The sequence below is a fragment of the Anopheles gambiae genome, chromosome 2, assembly GCF_943734735.2.
Source record: "Anopheles gambiae chromosome 2, idAnoGambNW_F1_1, whole genome shotgun sequence".
Lineage (NCBI taxonomy): Eukaryota > Metazoa > Arthropoda > Insecta > Diptera > Culicidae > Anopheles > Anopheles gambiae.
In genome coordinates, this window is record NC_064601.1 from 20234920 (window position 1) to 20251818 (window position 16899).

General features: G+C 50.2%; 5 protein-coding genes across 5 annotated transcripts; 2 read left to right on the forward strand and 3 right to left on the reverse strand.

Moving 5' to 3' along the window:
• The first annotated feature begins 41 nt into the window (after nt 1-41).
• Nucleotides 42-2970, forward strand: LOC1273619 (anaphase-promoting complex subunit 4). The gene is made up of 4 exons (XM_312619.5): nt 42-206; nt 285-704; nt 771-916; nt 987-2970. The coding sequence occupies exons 2-4, from the start codon at nt 461-463 to the stop codon at nt 2904-2906; spliced, it is 2310 nt and encodes a 769-aa protein (XP_312619.5). The 5' UTR covers nt 42-206; nt 285-460; the 3' UTR covers nt 2907-2970.
• Nucleotides 2971-3028: 58 nt separating this feature from the next.
• Nucleotides 3029-3803, reverse strand: LOC1273618 (small ribosomal subunit protein uS11B). Its single transcript, XM_312618.4, has one exon. The coding sequence runs from the start codon at nt 3646-3648 to the stop codon at nt 3190-3192; it is 459 nt and encodes a 152-aa protein (XP_312618.2). The 5' UTR covers nt 3649-3803; the 3' UTR covers nt 3029-3189.
• A 363-nt stretch (nt 3804-4166) lies between these two features.
• Nucleotides 4167-6670, reverse strand: LOC1273617 (N-acetylglucosamine-6-phosphate deacetylase). The gene is made up of 5 exons (XM_312617.6): nt 5619-6670; nt 5266-5540; nt 4977-5195; nt 4533-4854; nt 4167-4464 (listed from the first exon to the last, which is right to left on the reverse strand). Exons 1-5 carry the CDS (start codon nt 5845-5847, stop codon nt 4265-4267), a joined length of 1245 nt encoding a protein of 414 aa, XP_312617.6. The 5' UTR covers nt 5848-6670; the 3' UTR covers nt 4167-4264.
• A 57-nt stretch (nt 6671-6727) lies between these two features.
• Nucleotides 6728-8241, reverse strand: LOC1273616 (uncharacterized). The gene is made up of 2 exons (XM_312616.6): nt 8101-8241; nt 6728-8017 (listed from the first exon to the last, which is right to left on the reverse strand). The coding sequence occupies exons 1-2, from the start codon at nt 8164-8166 to the stop codon at nt 6758-6760; spliced, it is 1326 nt and encodes a 441-aa protein (XP_312616.6). The 5' UTR covers nt 8167-8241; the 3' UTR covers nt 6728-6757.
• A 5-nt stretch (nt 8242-8246) lies between these two features.
• LOC1273615 (piggyBac transposable element-derived protein 4) lies at nt 8247-10587 on the forward strand. Its single transcript, XM_312615.3, has 2 exons — nt 8247-8591; nt 8660-10587. The coding sequence occupies exon 2, from the start codon at nt 8682-8684 to the stop codon at nt 10455-10457; it is 1776 nt and encodes a 591-aa protein (XP_312615.2). The 5' UTR covers nt 8247-8591; nt 8660-8681; the 3' UTR covers nt 10458-10587.
• Nucleotides 10588-16899: the final 6312 nt, after the last annotated feature.

The following is a 16899-nucleotide window of genomic DNA, read 5'->3' on the forward strand; positions in this document are numbered from 1 at the left end:
TTAAATTTGATACGTAAAATGCTTTATTTTAGCAACGTGCGCCAGGTGTACGCAAACCATCACGATCCAGTGTGACTGACAGCCGGTACCGGTTGAAATGGCGATTCACAGCTGATTTGAAAAAGCGTACCCGGAGCTGTCATTGCCCAAAAGCAACCGCTCGGGGCTTGTAGCGCTGTAAACAATCAACATTCCAATGAAAAAGGGTAAATTTGCGTCGGAAACCATTGCATCGTTCATCATGCTAAATATTTGCTTCTATTCATTCTATATTTATGCTCCAGCACTTTCGAAACACATTTCTACTCGTTAAGTAAATTTTAGCTGGCAATAGTGTCCCAAACTACAACGCGCCAAACAGTTGCCGGCGTCTTGAAAAGTGTCCAGCAAATCCGAACGCTTACCGGCGTCCGATGCGAAGGGAGCTAACTTTTGAAGTTTAGAAATTAAAAGCTTCACCATGGCCAACCAGTACGGTGCAAGTCGGAATCTCATGAAGCAAACGTGCAACAAGAACGTCGGCACCAGGGTGGACGTGCTGAAGTGGAGCCAGGAGATGGATCTGCTCGCGATGGGCACGGAAAAGGGCGAGGTGCTGCTACATCGGCTCAAATGGCAAAAGGTGTGGCAGCTAAGCCCACCGGAAGATGGCCTCAAGGTGCGGGGCTTGGCATGGCGACCGTGTGAGAAATTCATCGCAATCGGTAAGGCTTGCAAAGGTTTGTTAGGTGGAAGAAAGAGGTTACTAATTATGCCTTGCTTTGTCGTAGGTTATAGCAACGGCACTATCCTGCTGGTCGATTTGGAAACGAAGGAAGAAATTCACAGCTTCTCTGTGAAGCAGGACATCACCTGCCTGACCTGGACGGAAAACACGGACGAAATAGGCACCGACGATGTCAGCCACAGTTCGGTGGTAAGTGGCGAGGCGTGGATACGGATCGTAAACCCAAACATCACCAACGCCCCTCCTCGTTTCCTTCCAGACCAGTCACACAAAGTACCTGCCGGAGCTGCCCGTGCTCAGCTCGCTGTCCTCGTCGGCCAAGCCGATCAATCCGAACCGTAGCAGTTACTGCTCGAAGCACATTCTTTGCATTCTGCTCATCGGAACGGTGACCGGTACGGTGCATCAGTCCGCCCTCGGCATGCTGCCGTGCGGCAGTGTCGATGTGTTTGGTGCGCTGGGCCTTCCGGCGACCGCGACGGCCCGCATCCGCGAGCTCAAGATGACCCACGACTACAGGCAGCTGATCGTGGGCCTGCAGCAGGACGATACGCTCCAGGTGATCGTGCTGGAGAACGGTGTGCTGCACCGGTACGCGCCGGCCGTACTGAACCTGGCCCTCAAGCACGCCCAGCTGCTGGGCGCCATGGCGTACATTAGCGAAACGATCGACTGCATCATCGAGGCGTGGGAAACGGTACTGCTCGAGATGGACAACAAGCTAACGAACTACGCGAAGGACCAGCCGGACGGGTCGATATCGGCCGACTTCCTGGAGCTGCTCATGTTCGGCACCGCGTCACCCTCGCTCGAGCAGTTCCTGCTGCGCGATCTCACCGAGAAGGGGCTGCGCAAGCTCGGCTACAGCATCGAGCTGAGCTACGTCACCATCCAGCGGCTGGTGGTGAAACCGCTCTACACCGCGATCCATGCCGTGTTCTACCATCTGAACGCGCTGGACGGGATGCTGCGCAACCGGTTCTACTACGGCACGCTGATGCGCGACACGGCCAGCGCGTCGGAATCGCTGCGCGGCTGCGGCGCACTGCTCATCAAAGCGCACGAGCTGCAGCAAACGATCGATGCGTCCAAGCGGGACTTTAAAATCTTCTTCCGCTGGCTGTACGTGGTAATAGTGCGCGTGATGGATGAAACGTTGCAGGAAAACCATCCCACCATCACGCAGCGCGAGATACACTATTTGGCGCAGTTTTTGAGCAACTTTGATACGGTGGCGCAAAGTGCGCCGGACCAGCAGGAGGGCCGCGGGATGATCGAATCGCGCCGCAAGTTCAACCTCGAACGGGTTGGCCAGTACCTGGAGGACAAACCGCTCGTCCACCCGATGGCAAACGATGGAGAGGAGAACGAGTGGAAACGATTGCTGGCGCAGAACGAGTGCTTGCGCCAGTGCGGTGCGATCTTTCCGCACCACGAACAAATGTCGCTGCTGCAGCAGCAAAAGCTGCTCAAGCAACAGATCGAGCAGCTGTTCGGCCAGCCGGAGAAGGTGGTGGGGGCGGACTACAAGCAGAAGAATCTGCTCACGATACACGCACCGGCCGGTACGGATGTCCGAGCGTTTGCCTTTGCCACCCACCAGCGCGATAGCGTGACGCTGCTCGCGATCGTGCAGTCGAGCTGCAGCCTGCTGCTGGTGGAATGTTTTAACGACGGAGGATTCAAAACCGTGCGGCTGCACTTTGAGGAAAAACCGTACTTTGATCAGCGGTTCGACGCCATCGGTACCCTATCCTTTCACCATGTGGATTTCTACGACGAGGACACGCTGTCGCTGCTGTTGCGCGCTCAGGCAGCGGGCGAGGAACGACCGATCAGCTGTTACTTTTTGCAGCTAAATCTGGGCGCGGTGCGTGAGTTTCTCGCTACGGTGGAGGCGCGCGAGTACATGCAGACCGTTACGGAAGATGCGGCCGGCTGCCATGCGATCAATGCGTACACGCTGATCGACGAAAGCTCGCTCAAGCTGCTGGAGAGTGCGGACGGGCACAGGATCGCGGTGTCAGGCAAGCGGAACGTGATAGCGGTGCTAGCTGAGTCGCTGAAAAACGTCCGAGTGTACGATATGGATGCGCAGGAGGATGAGGAAGATTTGCTGGATACATCGTCGCAGATCAACAGCAGTCTCGAGAACAGCCAGGAATCGGTGCAAGCGTGAATGAGCACGGCAGAAGCTAGGACACTAGGAAGTACAATAAATGGAAGATCGAATGTCTCGAAAACCTCTGAACAATGTGATACATCAACCGTCGAGAAGAAAGACCCGCAAACTCTCCAGAGTTGGTTGGTTGTTGCTTTATGGTTTATTAATCATTCGCCACAACCGAATACGCCGCAATGCTCCGTAACTGAATATCCTTGCAGGGTAAGTAGTACATCCGGAACCACCGCCACCACCAACCAACCAACCAGGGGAAGGGGTTGCAAACAGGTTGGCGCGCTTACAAACGACGTCCACGACGACCACCCTTGCGGCGGGTAGAATCCGACGGGATCGGGGTCACATCCTCGATGCGGCCGATCTTCATCGACGAACGGGCGAGCGCACGGAGCGCCGACTGGGCACCCGGGCCGGGCGTCTTGGTGCGGTTACCACCGGTAGCGCGCAGCTTGATGTGCAGTGCGGTGATGCCGAGCGATTTGCACTTCTCGGCCACATCCTGGGCGGCCAACATAGCGGCGTACGGGGACGCTTCGTCACGATCGGCCTTCACCTTCATACCGCCCGTCACCCGGGAGATGGTTTCCTTGCCGGACAGATCCGTCACATGCACGAACGTATCGTTGAAGCTGGCGTAGATGTGTGCCACGCCGAACACGACCTCACCGTCGCGGACCTGCGGGCCGAGCGACACCTGCACCTCTTCCTTCGCGACCTTATTCTTGCGAGACGGAGCCATGGCTAAGCGTCGGGCAGCTTGCTAACGAGCGGGGACGTGTTTTTACGCCTGATATTGAAACAACGCGCGAGCGTCGATGTTGCACGGTTAGGTGGATATGCGGAAAAGAAGGAATTTTATTTTCATCATGCTTTCGTTTGTTTGGCCGGTTGTCAAATTTGACGTGTTCGGTTGTGTCAACGCGAGCGGTGGCTGCGTACGTGCACGACGCCTGTATGTACCTTGGGCGGAAATTGCGGTTCAAAATTGTTTTATTCGTTACAACAATTTTCTCCGTCAAGAGAATGAAAGAAAAAAATACACTTTTCCTCGTTAGGATGGACACATCGCAATCAAACTTTCTACAATTATCCACTAATTTCGCCCGTTCAACCGACCCACTAACAATAACAAACGCTAAAAGGCAGAATAGACTTATCGGTGGCGCCATCTATTGGTGGGTGATGGTACTTTGATGCAAACCTTCGGTGATTCAAAAGTTTCGCAAAAAACGATTGAAACCCCCCATATCAAATTGCTTTTACTACGCGTAGGCACATGGCTCGACTAAATGGTTTTATTTAAATGTATATAGATATATTGTCCTCATGGTTTCAGCACAAACGGCACATCCTCTTTACAACGCATTTGAATCAACGCCATTCGCTCGATAGACACACTCTCCCGCTATCCAGGTAGATTGCACGCTCAACTCATCGTTCAGCAGCACGAAATCGGCGTCCGCACCATAGTCCAGCGTCCCCTTACGCTTCTCGATGCCTATACACCGGGCCGGATGTAGTGAAGCGGCCTCCAGCGCATACTCGATCGAGCAATCTACGAACGAAGGGAATAAAAGCATTACATTAGCTCTCCATTCCATCATGACGCCACACTCTACTCACTGGAAGCCTTTTTGAAGAACCGAATACACTCATCCATCGGTGCAATGCTGCCGCAAAGTGTGTTCGTCCCGGCCACGTACGCTCTCCCTGATCGGATTTCTATCTCCATCTGCCCGATACGATGGCGCCCCTCCGCCAGCCCCATGGCCGAGATGGCATCCGTCACGAGGATCAGCCCGCTCGGGTGCGTTTTGTACGCGATGCGCAGCGCGGCCGGATGCGTATGGACGCCGTCAGAAATGATGCCAAAGTATACGAGCGCATCTCGTGGAATGTTGTCCGTCGTAAGCAACCCCACCAGACCGGGATCGCGATGATGAAACTGTAACCATACAACAACGAGAAATGTTTAATATCCTTTTTAAAGTAACGCCCCCCTTCCCCCCCCCCCCCCCCCCCCCCCCCCCCAAAACGAGTTGCGTGGGGGAAACTGTTATCTTCTACCGGAAGCATCGCATTAAACAGGTGCGTGATGAGTCTTGCGCCGTGGTGTACCGCGTTCTCGCCATCGCTCAAGTTCGCCATCGAGTGGCCGACCGAGACCGTGATACCGTTGTTGCTCAGCTCCTGTATCACTTCCGCGGCGCCTGCCTTTTCCGGTGCGAGCGTTATGATTTGCACGTTGTCCATCGACCCGTAAACCTCACGCACCGTCGCCATACCCTTCGAACAGAACAGTGGAAGCGTGTTAGCGTGATTTGGTCACTTTTTCGTGCATCTGCTTCCTCCCTACCTGCTCAAACTCTTTGATGCATTCCGGCGGATGGGCGCCCTTTTTGTCGGTGTTTATAAACGGTCCCTCCACGTGGCACCCGAGGACGGTCGCTCCATGCTGCCCGCCCGCCGTACGAGGAATGCGGGGCAGCACGGCGTGATACGTTTCGGGCGGCGAGGTAACAAGCGTCGGGCAGAACGAGGTGACACCGTGGGCCAGCAAACCTTTGGCAACCTTTAGCACTCCCTCCTGGACCGTTTCCACGTCGAACGAAAAGTCGACACCGTATCCACCTTGAAATATATGTGTGTATGTGTTTGATGGTTCAGAAACTGCAAAGCGCACAAACATCAAAGTAGGCCAACTGTTACCATTGATTTGTAGATCTATAAACCCGGGCGCTACGATGCTCCCGCCGCAGTCAATCTGTACATCGGCCTGCCGCTTCTCGTCGAAAAACACTTTCTCCGGGTCGATGATCTTGCCACCCCGCACCCAAACGTCGTCCTCCACCAGTCGGTGATTGCGTAGTACGCGACAGTTCCGAAACTGGGTCAGCTTCTTATCCGCGTCCGCCAGGGCTACGGTGCTGGAGGACATGGTGGCGTTTTCAGGGACAAAACCGGACACACTATACACTACACTACACGCGTCTAACGAGCAAAGTCCACACCGTATGGTTTGTATCGGCCCAGCACTACGCAAAGTTCACATTAATTGAACTTCTCTGCTGGATGGATCAATTTGGGCAGAGCTGGCGAGGTTTTGTCTGCTCTACGCTCGACTGTGATGATGCGCGTGTTGCTTTGTAGCAAGTGCAACGAGCTGGCTACACGCAATCGACACACAGCTCTGGCGACCTTCTAGCGCGCTGCGAACGTAAACAGAAGATCCTTCGGCGGCAAACGAGTGCGGGCAACTGAGCGCGATAACCATTTTCGCATGATATTTGCTCTTTATAAGCACAAGGCCAAACGCACGAGTAAAGTTCTGTTGCCTGGTTGTTCCTATCCCCTCCCCACTGTGCTGCTACTACTCATTTCCACCCGTGCAGTAGTAACCCGATCATCTGGCTCTAAGATTTACTTTTTTGGTCGCCTTTTTTCGCTCAGATAACAACCACCAGAGAGAGCTTATCTTTGTGGACAACTGATCGTCGCGCAAAACCACAGCGCGATCTGATTTCTGGCGATTAGATGGTGGGATGGTTTAGGCTAGACTGACGCTCCGTACTGATAACTTGCGATAGGAAATAACCTACTAACAGACGGCGGTGATGATCGTGCTCAGAAATCTTATCTACAATTGATGCGGTTTTGCTTTGTTTTGGATGAAGCTTCCTATCGTATGGGCGCACACACACACACACAAACAAACAGCAGTGAGCCAACCGCTACACCAACAGATGTCAACGGCTGGCTGCGTACTTTCGGGTTCGAAATCTTCAAAGCTTTTCAAATGATGCAAAATCCTCCGCAAATGCATTCAAATTGGTCTGCGTTCCATTTATTCACATATCCGTTGAAGTTAGCGTCACCGTTTCCTCCTCGCTGCTATCGCCCAGCAACATCTCGCCCGTCCCTTGCTTCGACAGTAAGCTCTTCTTCTTGCGCTTCAAGCTCGCTTTCGATCGCTTCTTGCCCGTCTTTTCCTTCGCTACCGCCAGTTCCTCCTCGGTGAGCCACTGATTCGCGCCGTCCTTGGATTTCGGCACCAGCACGGCTGCCGTTTCGCCGACTTCCTCGACGACCGCGTCCGTATCGTCCACCAGCATCACATCGTCCGATGGATCGTTCGCATCCGCAGAAGCATCGTTGGTCGCTTCCATCTCCTCCTGCGCCACCTCTTCTTCATCTTCCTCATCCTGTCCGTCATCGGAATCAGTCCGCTCTTGGCCCTCAATCTGAAGCTTGAAGCGTTTCAACCGCACCTGCATTCTGTCCTGCGCGTGTACCGTCGTCTCGTTCCGTTCAATGCCCTCGCTAAACCCGACCGGACGGCCCTTTTCACGATCCTCGGCATCTTTCTGAATGGCGGCTTTGATGCGTTCCACCACCAGCCGGGCCCGCTTGCTCGCCTTTGCCGAGGTGCGCAGCAGCAGCTCGGCACTGGTCAGCGTGGTGCCGCCGAGATGCAACCCACACAGCTCGCCGTACGAGTTGAGCCCGAACACCATCCGTGCCTCGGCCACACGCTCCTCCAGGTAGGTGGGATCGGCGATCGCGATCTTGCCCTGGTTGAAGATGGCGTAGCTCACGCACAGCGGATAGTGGAAGAGAGTCACTTTCAGCGGATCTTTCTCTTCGATCGTGTGCACAATCACGTCCTCGCCGTCGACCGTGATGTCCGGCCGCTTGAAGTGTGCCAGCGCGGTCAGGGCAGCAATGGAGCAGCAATCGATGGCGTTGCCTTCGTGGTTCAGCACCGTCACGTCTACGCGCAGCTTCCACACCTTTTCCTCCGACACCAGGCAAAGCGATTCTAGATCGACACAGTTCGAGTCCTTCAGCGCCCGCTCCAGGATACGGTTCAACTGTACACACTCGTCCGATTGGCGGCCTCCGTCGAAGTGTGGTGCCGCCATCGGGCCCAGCTCGACGTTCAAGAACAGCATACCCTCGTTCGGGCGGGTCGCCTTCGGTTCCACCACCTCGCAGGTGATGCGTGCCAGGGCTCGCGTCTCACCCAGGATGACGTGCACCAGGCCCCATTCGCTGCCGAAGCTTATCCGCAGCTTGCGGAACTCATCGAGCGTTCGACCGTCGAGGCGCTTAAAGGATGAAAGAAGAAACAGGCATTAAAACGAAACGTGCGAGATGGATGGTGCGTATCTGGGGGTGGGCGGGTACTTACGATCGACTCTAGAATGGCCTTTTGAACGAAGGATTTTTCATTAGTGGTTAAAACTCGTTCCTTCATCGTGCCGGCAGCGCAAGACAACAGGCGCTATTTACAAACAACGCCGCACGCGCGTGCTCTTGACGTTTCGCGTTTGACGTTTCGTACACCGCACACAAATGGCAGCTGTCATTTGGAACGCTCTTGCCGAAAGTGCGCGAAATTCATAAAAGCAAACAATTCTGGAAGAAACTCTATTTGCAAAATTGTGATCGTAAATGCATCATCTTGGGGCATTTGCATCAGTGTTTTAGATTAAATCGACTTCCGGCCACTTCAGCACCATAGTTAGCTATCGGCGGCTAGAAAACCCCCAAACGGATGACGTTTGTATCCAAAGCGACCTTGCAGAGGCAGAGAAAACTTTGTTTACGTTCGTACGGCCGTAGCAACTCGCGGCAAAGCTTCTGCAAAGAATTTTGAATATTTCGCCAGCGAATAGTTCGGTAAGTAGCAGTCGTTTGTGCAGCGATCGGCTTTTGATAATATCGGTAATTTATTTATTCTTTTTTAGCCAAAAGGCGCCGGATCGCAGCATGGGAGACGCAATGCACGTGCAATGGCTATCCGAAGAGGCAGAGGAAGTTCCGGAAAATGAGGAAGACATGTTGTACGAGGATGTGGAATACATTGAAGAATACGTTCACTTCCCCGACGGGCCCGAAAGCGATGTGTCCGGTAGCGTTGCAGTGCAAAACGAAGAGAGCACAGGGCATGTGATAAAGATTGAAAGCATCGATCATGCATTCGATATGCTGCAGAACTCCGTGTGGTCCATCAAACCACCAGAACGGACCGGTACGATGGGACGCAAGGTGGCACACCCACGGCCCGCACCAGTCGGGCTGGCCAAGTCTGCCAAAAGCCCGGCCGAATGTTTGTCGCTTTTTCTGGACGCAGACGTTATCGCTATGATTACCGAGTACACCAACGAGCAGATTAAGGCCGAACAGCCCAACTATGCCCGCGAGCGCGATGCGAATCCAACGGACGAGATGGAAATTATGGCCCTGTTGGGGGTGCTGTACATTGCCGGCACGGTGCGCGATGGGCGGGAGAACATCGAGCGGCTGTTCGACACCAAAATGGGAACCGGGCTGGAAGCGGTCTACCTCACGATGACCTCGCTCCGGTATCACTTTCTCATCCGGAGCATCCGCTTCGACGATCCGACCGCGGCACAGGAGGAAATAGAGGGCGATAAGCTAGCGCCGGTAAGACCGATCTACGAACGGATTGTAAGCAATTACCAGAAATATCTCCGCCCCGGCCGTTTCCTAATGCTCGACGAGCAGGCGGTACAGTTTAAGGGCAAGTGCGAATTTCGACAAATTCTTCCGTCGGCGCCGGGCAGGGCGGGCTTTCGCTTCCATCTGCTGGTGGACTGCGAAACTTCGTACGTAAGCAATTTGGAAATTTGCGTACCCGAGAACCAAAATCCGTACAATCTCAGCTACGCACCGACGGACGTTGCCATGCGACTGACGGAACCCGTACAGGGCAGACAGAAGACGGTCATTCTTGGGGCCGGCCTTACGTCCATCGATCTTATCGAGAAGCTGTACGCAAGTCGAACGATGGCAATGGGCGAGGTGCCCAAGTCGTACCCGGACCTGCCGAAGGCGCTGATCGCGAACAAGGGCCGGCCGGAGCACAGCACCCTCGCTGCGTACCACGATCCAGCGACACTCGTTTCGTACGTGACGAGGCGCAAGGAGGTGATGCTACTGATGTCCTCGTTCGTAGACTTCGACTCGGAGGAGCAGGCGGGGGAGCAGGACGAAGGCGAACAGCACCTGAAGCTGGTGGAGCTGTACAATCGAACGAAAACGACCATACGCACCATTCAGCAGATGTGCGCGAAGCATAACGTGGTGCGCAGCACGCGCCGATGGCCGGTGGCCGTATTTTTCAACCTGATGAACCTGAGCGCCATCAATGCGTGGTGCATCTATTGTCTGAACCATCCGGAGGAAGCGAAAATGAGCCGTCGAGATTTTCTCGTCACAATGGCACTGGAACTGTTGCGACCACAGGCCCGGCGGCGACTGGACAGTAAAACGTTGCCCCGGCTGCTGAGGCAGCGCATCGGCCTGTTTCTCGGGATCAGCCGGGAAGAGTACGAAACCGTGCCGGTGGTCGAGAGGCAGGGCGGTGAATCGCGCGGCCGGTGCTACCTGTGCGGCCGGGCACGGAACAAGACGACACGCATCTCGTGTCACAGCTGCGGCAAGTACACCTGCAATGCACACTGCGCCCAGCTATGCCGTACGTGCTATATGGATGATTGTGCCAGCGAGCAGCAAGAGTAAAAATGAAGCCTGGCTAAGAGAGTCTGTACCATTGCTTTCCTTCGCGTGAGTCCTTCGGCTATCTGCAGGGGAAGATGAAAGTGAGATATTTTTTTAACAATAAACTTATACAACTTGCAGCAAATGCAAATTGCAGTTTTTGTTTGTTTGATTGCTACGTATTCCTGTTACTATAAATACTGTCCAAGGTCTGTATTATGTACAGTTTGGCGATCTATACACTATGGAATGGATTTCCTGTTGCAGTTAATGGATTGGTGTGTATAATTACCTTCGAATATTAGTTAAATGATCCTCACTGCTCACCATCCCATTTATATAGCCCCGCAAACTGAACGTTATAAATAGCAAAATAATGCTTTTACAGCTGATAATTCAACAAACTCTTGCTCGTTTATGATTATTGCTTCAAGAAATTGCTTGTTCGACGATAAATGTGCATAAATTTTGGCCCCAATTCCAATTCCAACCAGCTAGTGCGTAAGAACCGTGTGTGTGTGTATTTCAGTATCAATCCCATCCTAATGACCTCCGGTGTGCAATGATATACTTTCAACATCGGTTGCACCTGCTTCCCACCTTTGAGTAGGCCATGGCGAGAGTATGAAGGGGGAAAACACACTTTTTAGATCCGTGAAATAACTCACACCCCGTTTTCAAGGCGGCGGTTGCTTGGGCAAACGGGCAAGGGTCGGGATAGGCATGGAAACATATGAGAAATTTATGATTGCCAAGACGACCAAGACCGACCAACACGGAGCAAGCACGGCTGCAGGATGCTGCTCGAAACTGATCAGTTTCATATGCGTGCAACGAGAGCGAAAGAGCGGTGAGGGAGACAGAGAGGGAGAGAAAAACGAGGGTGAATTTTATTTCTTTTCTTCTGCTTCTTCTTGGCGTACGCAGGGGTTACTACGATCGGATCGAGGGGGAGTATAATTAGATCACATTCATATTTCAACAAATTTGCTAAATTCGCTCGACCGTGTGTGCTCGAGGAGAGCCTACACATTTATATGTGCGCATGTACATACAGATGTAGTTTCACGTTCTGTGTCTTCGCTACAATAGGATGGAGGAGTGGCAAACGTATCACAGCATCATGAAAATGCATACAAAATGAAGAAAAATACTGGACTGGCATTTTGGTGCATTTTTAAGTTATTTAAGTTTAAGTTATAAATAGGCTGTCCATTTTGATAATATTCTGTTTATAGATGTACATACTTCGCCAGACTTTCTGTGGAGGTTTCCAACGTTTTACGTTTATTTCTAGGTCATTGAAGAAAAATTGACCAGCCTAAGTCTAAGAAGACTATGGTTTATTCATAGTCAGTCTAGCGTAAAGGATTACGATTGATACGAAAGTTGTAACAACAAATGTGTCGTCAAGCTGATTACATGACGAGTAAACTACGGGACCAATCAGTTTATTTGAGTTTATTTGTTTTTTCTTCTATATTTTATTGAATCTTTATCAGAATATGGATTATCGTACACCAAAAGAAAGGATATTCAATTCTCTATCTATTTAAACTGAGAGACACGTTGAAATAATGAAATAAATACGTGATCTTGAGATTCTCCGTTGACCATTATTTTTCACAATGAACAAACCGTGGAATCACAAATTAATTGCATTTAGTTAATTCATTAATTCAAGATGGTTTAGAGTCGGGATAGTTGGAGAATTGAATATCCTTTCTTTTGGTGTACGATAGGCCATATTCTGATAAAATTGTATGAAATATAGCAGAAAACCCCAAAATATGAGGTTAAATTTCAGAGGGGCTTTAACGCGGGCTTCAGATTAAAAATTATATTAAATAATTGATTTATTGTTAGTGAAATGATTAACGGTTTTGATTGTGTCCCGAAAAGAAAGCCAAGTCAAACTCAATCTAAATTTAATTTCTCTCCAGAACGATTTACGAACTACAAACATTTTACAAACATCTAATCTAATATTGCCAGCGTTAAAATACGCTTATGCTAAAAAAGACAAATTCAAAACTGCGTGCTATAACCCAACCACAACGGGCTCTTGCTACAATACTGTTGCAGTGTAAAACAGTAAACAATTAAAATTTATTGCTGCATTTCGGCCATTTCGCTCGGCCGAACGGCGATCCCTAACCTCTTATAATTTTCGCTCGGTGGCTTAGTACACAGCTGCGCCATCCGGCTGAAAGCTGCCATCTCGCTCACCCACCATTCGATCACGCAATTGTACAATTTTCCCAAAAGATTTAACCTTTCTTCTCCAAAATGTAAACACCAACACGTACACACAAACACACAGCCAAACCACCAACCAACGTGTTTGTGTTCCATTATTTACGCAGCGAGTGTTTTTTTTACTATTTGTTTTTTGGTTTTTTGGTTCAAAATTTTCAGTGTTCCATTCAAACGGCCCAACATCCACCACCTAAAGAAAAACTGTTTCGTTCGTCTCCAACATTTCTCCCACACACCCCCCCCCCCCCGCCGTCCCGCAATTCCCCCTCGGCCGAGTGAGCATGTCAGTGGTTAGCTCATCGAACGGCGATCGGTGACGGTTGCCGTTGCGTACCAACCGTTGGGTTGGGTTTGTTCCGTACCATCGGCATCCGAGAACCGATCCGGCAGGCAAAAAGTGATCGTCTGCGCACCGGTTCAGCGATGGCGCGGCTGCGCGTGCGTACGTGTTTTGCCAGTGCTTCGCTTCATTCCTGCACGGTGACTAACCGTGCTCGCATTCGCCGCAAAGGTTCTATATTTATCGAATTAAATAATACACACGCGACCAACACGATGCCGTTCGGCTTCGGAATCGGAGGAGCATGGACGGTGCGTGCTGTGGTTGTGTGCGTGCCGGCCCGTAGGGGGACCGTGTGTATTTGTGCCGTTACCGTTAGTAGGAGGGGGGGGGAAGGGGTGAAAAGGGCGCCGGCAGAGCTTCACTGTGTACAAAAATAAATCTACCCAAATTCGCTTCGGTCCGTTCTGCTGTATGCGCGATCGATGGTGGGAAAATGCAAAGGCGCGCGATCATGGTGGCAAAGTGAAAAGCAACAGCAACACTGCTACTTCACTGAGCAAAGAGAAAAAAATAATTATTTCGAACTGCAATCCGAACCCGAGCAACTCGCAGCTCGCAGCCTCTGAGATACCGTGCACTTATTACCAACCCCTGGTTGAAGGTGCTACCGGATTTAGGAACAAAGGTGGCTGCCACCCGAAATCTGTGCAGCTTGCAATGCAGCTCGAGGGAGGGATTGACCTGGCATGGCATGGCATGGGCAGCATAATCGAAGGGTGGGGAAGTGTGATTAGTCGTGATTAATCACAAAGGATTCTATACTCCTAGGTAAACGCGTCCTAGCAGAACTAGGTCGGTGCATCCGGTTTGTTGTCAGGCATTGTCATGGATTCCAATTGAAGCCTCATGCTTATAAAATGCTTGTATTACAAGTGTTTAAATGTTCTAAATCATTTAAAGCGTTTTTGTATCGATCACAAAATTGATCAAAAAACGCACCACTCTGGAAAGCGTAGCACAGTGGTCCGTGATGTCATCCCGATTGCGGGGCGTCGGAGCAAACTGTGTTGCTGCTAGATTCATCTCGCCATGTACATTCTACACCGAAACAGTAATAGATTGAATTTCACGCATTATTTGTTCGACTAAAAATAGTGCGCTCCCCGCTCCTTCCCACGGTCAGTATGCTTTGTCCCACTCCGGTGACCTTCTTATATACGTTTACAAATGTTGTCAACTGTTTGGAGACGAACCGATATACACGGACACGGACACGTACCAGAAGCGGGCTACTTTTTTCTAATGTTTTTTTTTTTTTATTATTTTTTGTACAGTTTTTAAATATCTTTTCAATTTTTTTAAAAGAATTTAAATGGAGAAAAGAAGAAGTTGAAAAAAATATAGCAATATTTTCAGCTACATGGCAAACTCCAACATCACCAGAGGGTGAGGAGACACAGGAGCTCTACCGGCCGGACTGTTTCGACAAATGTAAATTACATTGTACCAGTGCGTGGGAAGCTGTAACCGGCTGTATGTTTGTTTCTGTGCTGTTGTCTTCTTTTGCACACACACACACACACACCCTCGATCAAAGGCTCGATTCGAATGTTACACATTCGCTGTGCGTGTGGGAGAGGGAACACATTTATCAACGGTCGGTAAAATGGTGGCTAAAATGGCGAGCTAATTGCCGTGATTTCTGGAAAAAATCTATTATTACTGTTTTGTGTTACTGGCTGGGACCAGGTAAATGATGGTATACAGCAAGGAAAATTCATTCAAATGATCTTAAACAGACACGAGAACTGTGGAATTTAAAATCCTCGACCTTAAACTGAATAGAATAGTTTTAGATAGCTAAATTAGCTAAATTAGATAAATTAAAGGAAAAATATTTTAAAATAATTATAAAGATGCATTATTTACTGAAATTGCTTTAACAAATATCGAAAATCTGTAAAATTTTCTTATATTTTAAAGTTGAAATAGAGATTGAGGGCCTTCAAATGTCTTAACAATAGTACATACATACAACTCTTTGCTTGACTTGTGTAGCCACGACGTCGATAGAAAGGAAATGTTCGCGTAATATGTTCGTACATTTGGGGCATTTAGCCTAATGTCTAATGTTTACTTTCGGTAACGCTGTCTTTGTCCAACAACTCTCAATGACATTTAACCGTCGAACGAGTCGCATCCCGACGACTCCCATTCATCATGCTAAGATGGGGTTTGAATTTACAGCACCGACGATTGACACATTTTGAGCAACCGAACGGGACCTTCTTTTCCAATCCGGCCAAACTGATCGAACCACCGACTGCCGATGAAATGGTGCTACCTTCTGAATGTCTCTCTCTCTCTCTCTCTCTCTCTCTCTCTCTCTCTCTCTCTCTCTCTCTCTCTCTCTCTTTCGCTCTCTCTCTCTTCTCGCTACCCTCTGTGCCGTGTTGGCCCCATTTTCTCAGCTACGTGTGATTTGTTTGTCGTTTCGTCGTCCAACGTTTTCGTGTAGCCGGTAAGAACGGTGGCAAAAAAAATGCCTGTGGGTGTAATAACTAAAAACCACACGAAGCGCTAAAAATAGGTCACATAAATAGCATCCGCAGCAGCAAACAAATGGGTAATTGAAAGCCGGAATGTAGCTGCAAGCACGGGTCCGCTAATGAAGACGAGCGCAGAGCTTTTGTCTTGGGCCTTGGGGATCGCACATCGGATATTCCTGCACAAAGGGCCGAGCAGTGCAATGCTCGGTGTGTGTATGTGTATTTAAAGTGTATTTTTATTGAGTCGCCTGACGCCAACATTGGTGCAAAACATAGCAAAAATAAAGAAGAAAAAACCGGTTGCACTGTAACGGGTTTGGCCCATTAAACCACGGCTGGGATAAGCATAATGGTTCATTGAGCTTGAAAAATGATCGCCTGCACTGGGGTTCGCCGCTCTACCGTAAATGATTAACCACCTGACGGAGCTGCTTACGGATTGCGTTGAATCGTTCGGGCCGAGTGCGGCTAATGAGAATCCCACCACCGTTGGCAACCGCACAGGCACGCACACAGCTGCAGGTGGCACGACCTGCCCTCAGTGGCAGCAATTCTTCAGCACTGCTGCAGTGAGGTTCCTTTCTACCGATATAAATAACAACACGATCGTTTTCACCACCGTGTTTTCCCACCCCTTGTAGTACGGTGCATTAAGAAAAAAACTCTCCGAGCCTTACTACGAGTGACAATACATGTGAAAGATTGGCTCCCGACCCAGTTTGTGCCTTCTGGCCCCCGGGGTCGCTGCACAGCACCAACTCGGAAGAATCGCTCGGAAAATTGAACGCAACAAAAAGAATCCGGCTCTTGCACCATCTCACTGGTATAGGTGGTACCGCACACGCACACACACACTATCGCACAGCGAGCGAACGAACGAGCGAGCGTAGGCCGGTCGAAATTAAGAAATTATATTTATCTGTCACGATATGACGTAGTCTTGGTGGAGCGTTAAATTTTTCCTCCGCCTGTGCGGATCCATAGGCATAGGGCCTGTGTGGCCGTGTGGCGTCAGCGGTGACATGCTACATTTAGCTGCCCGCTGCTGCACGACATTCCATCATTCACGGTGGTTTGCAATGAGCACCGTTTTGGAGCTACTTAACACTACTCAGCGAGGAATCAATCAACCGTTTTGCGACTGGGGAGACACTTGTTGAACGGGCAAAAAATGAAACAAAACGTGTCTGTATTTGCACTTTACTTTATATTGTGAAAACTATCATATAAAAATACTATTTAAATATGTTATACTCTCGCAACACACTAAAGTTCCAGTGGATTTGTACAAATGGCAAGGCGTCTCCATCGTATCGTTAAATGCAATGGAGACGCCCAGTGCTTTGTAAGATTTGCTAGGCATTTTCATCAT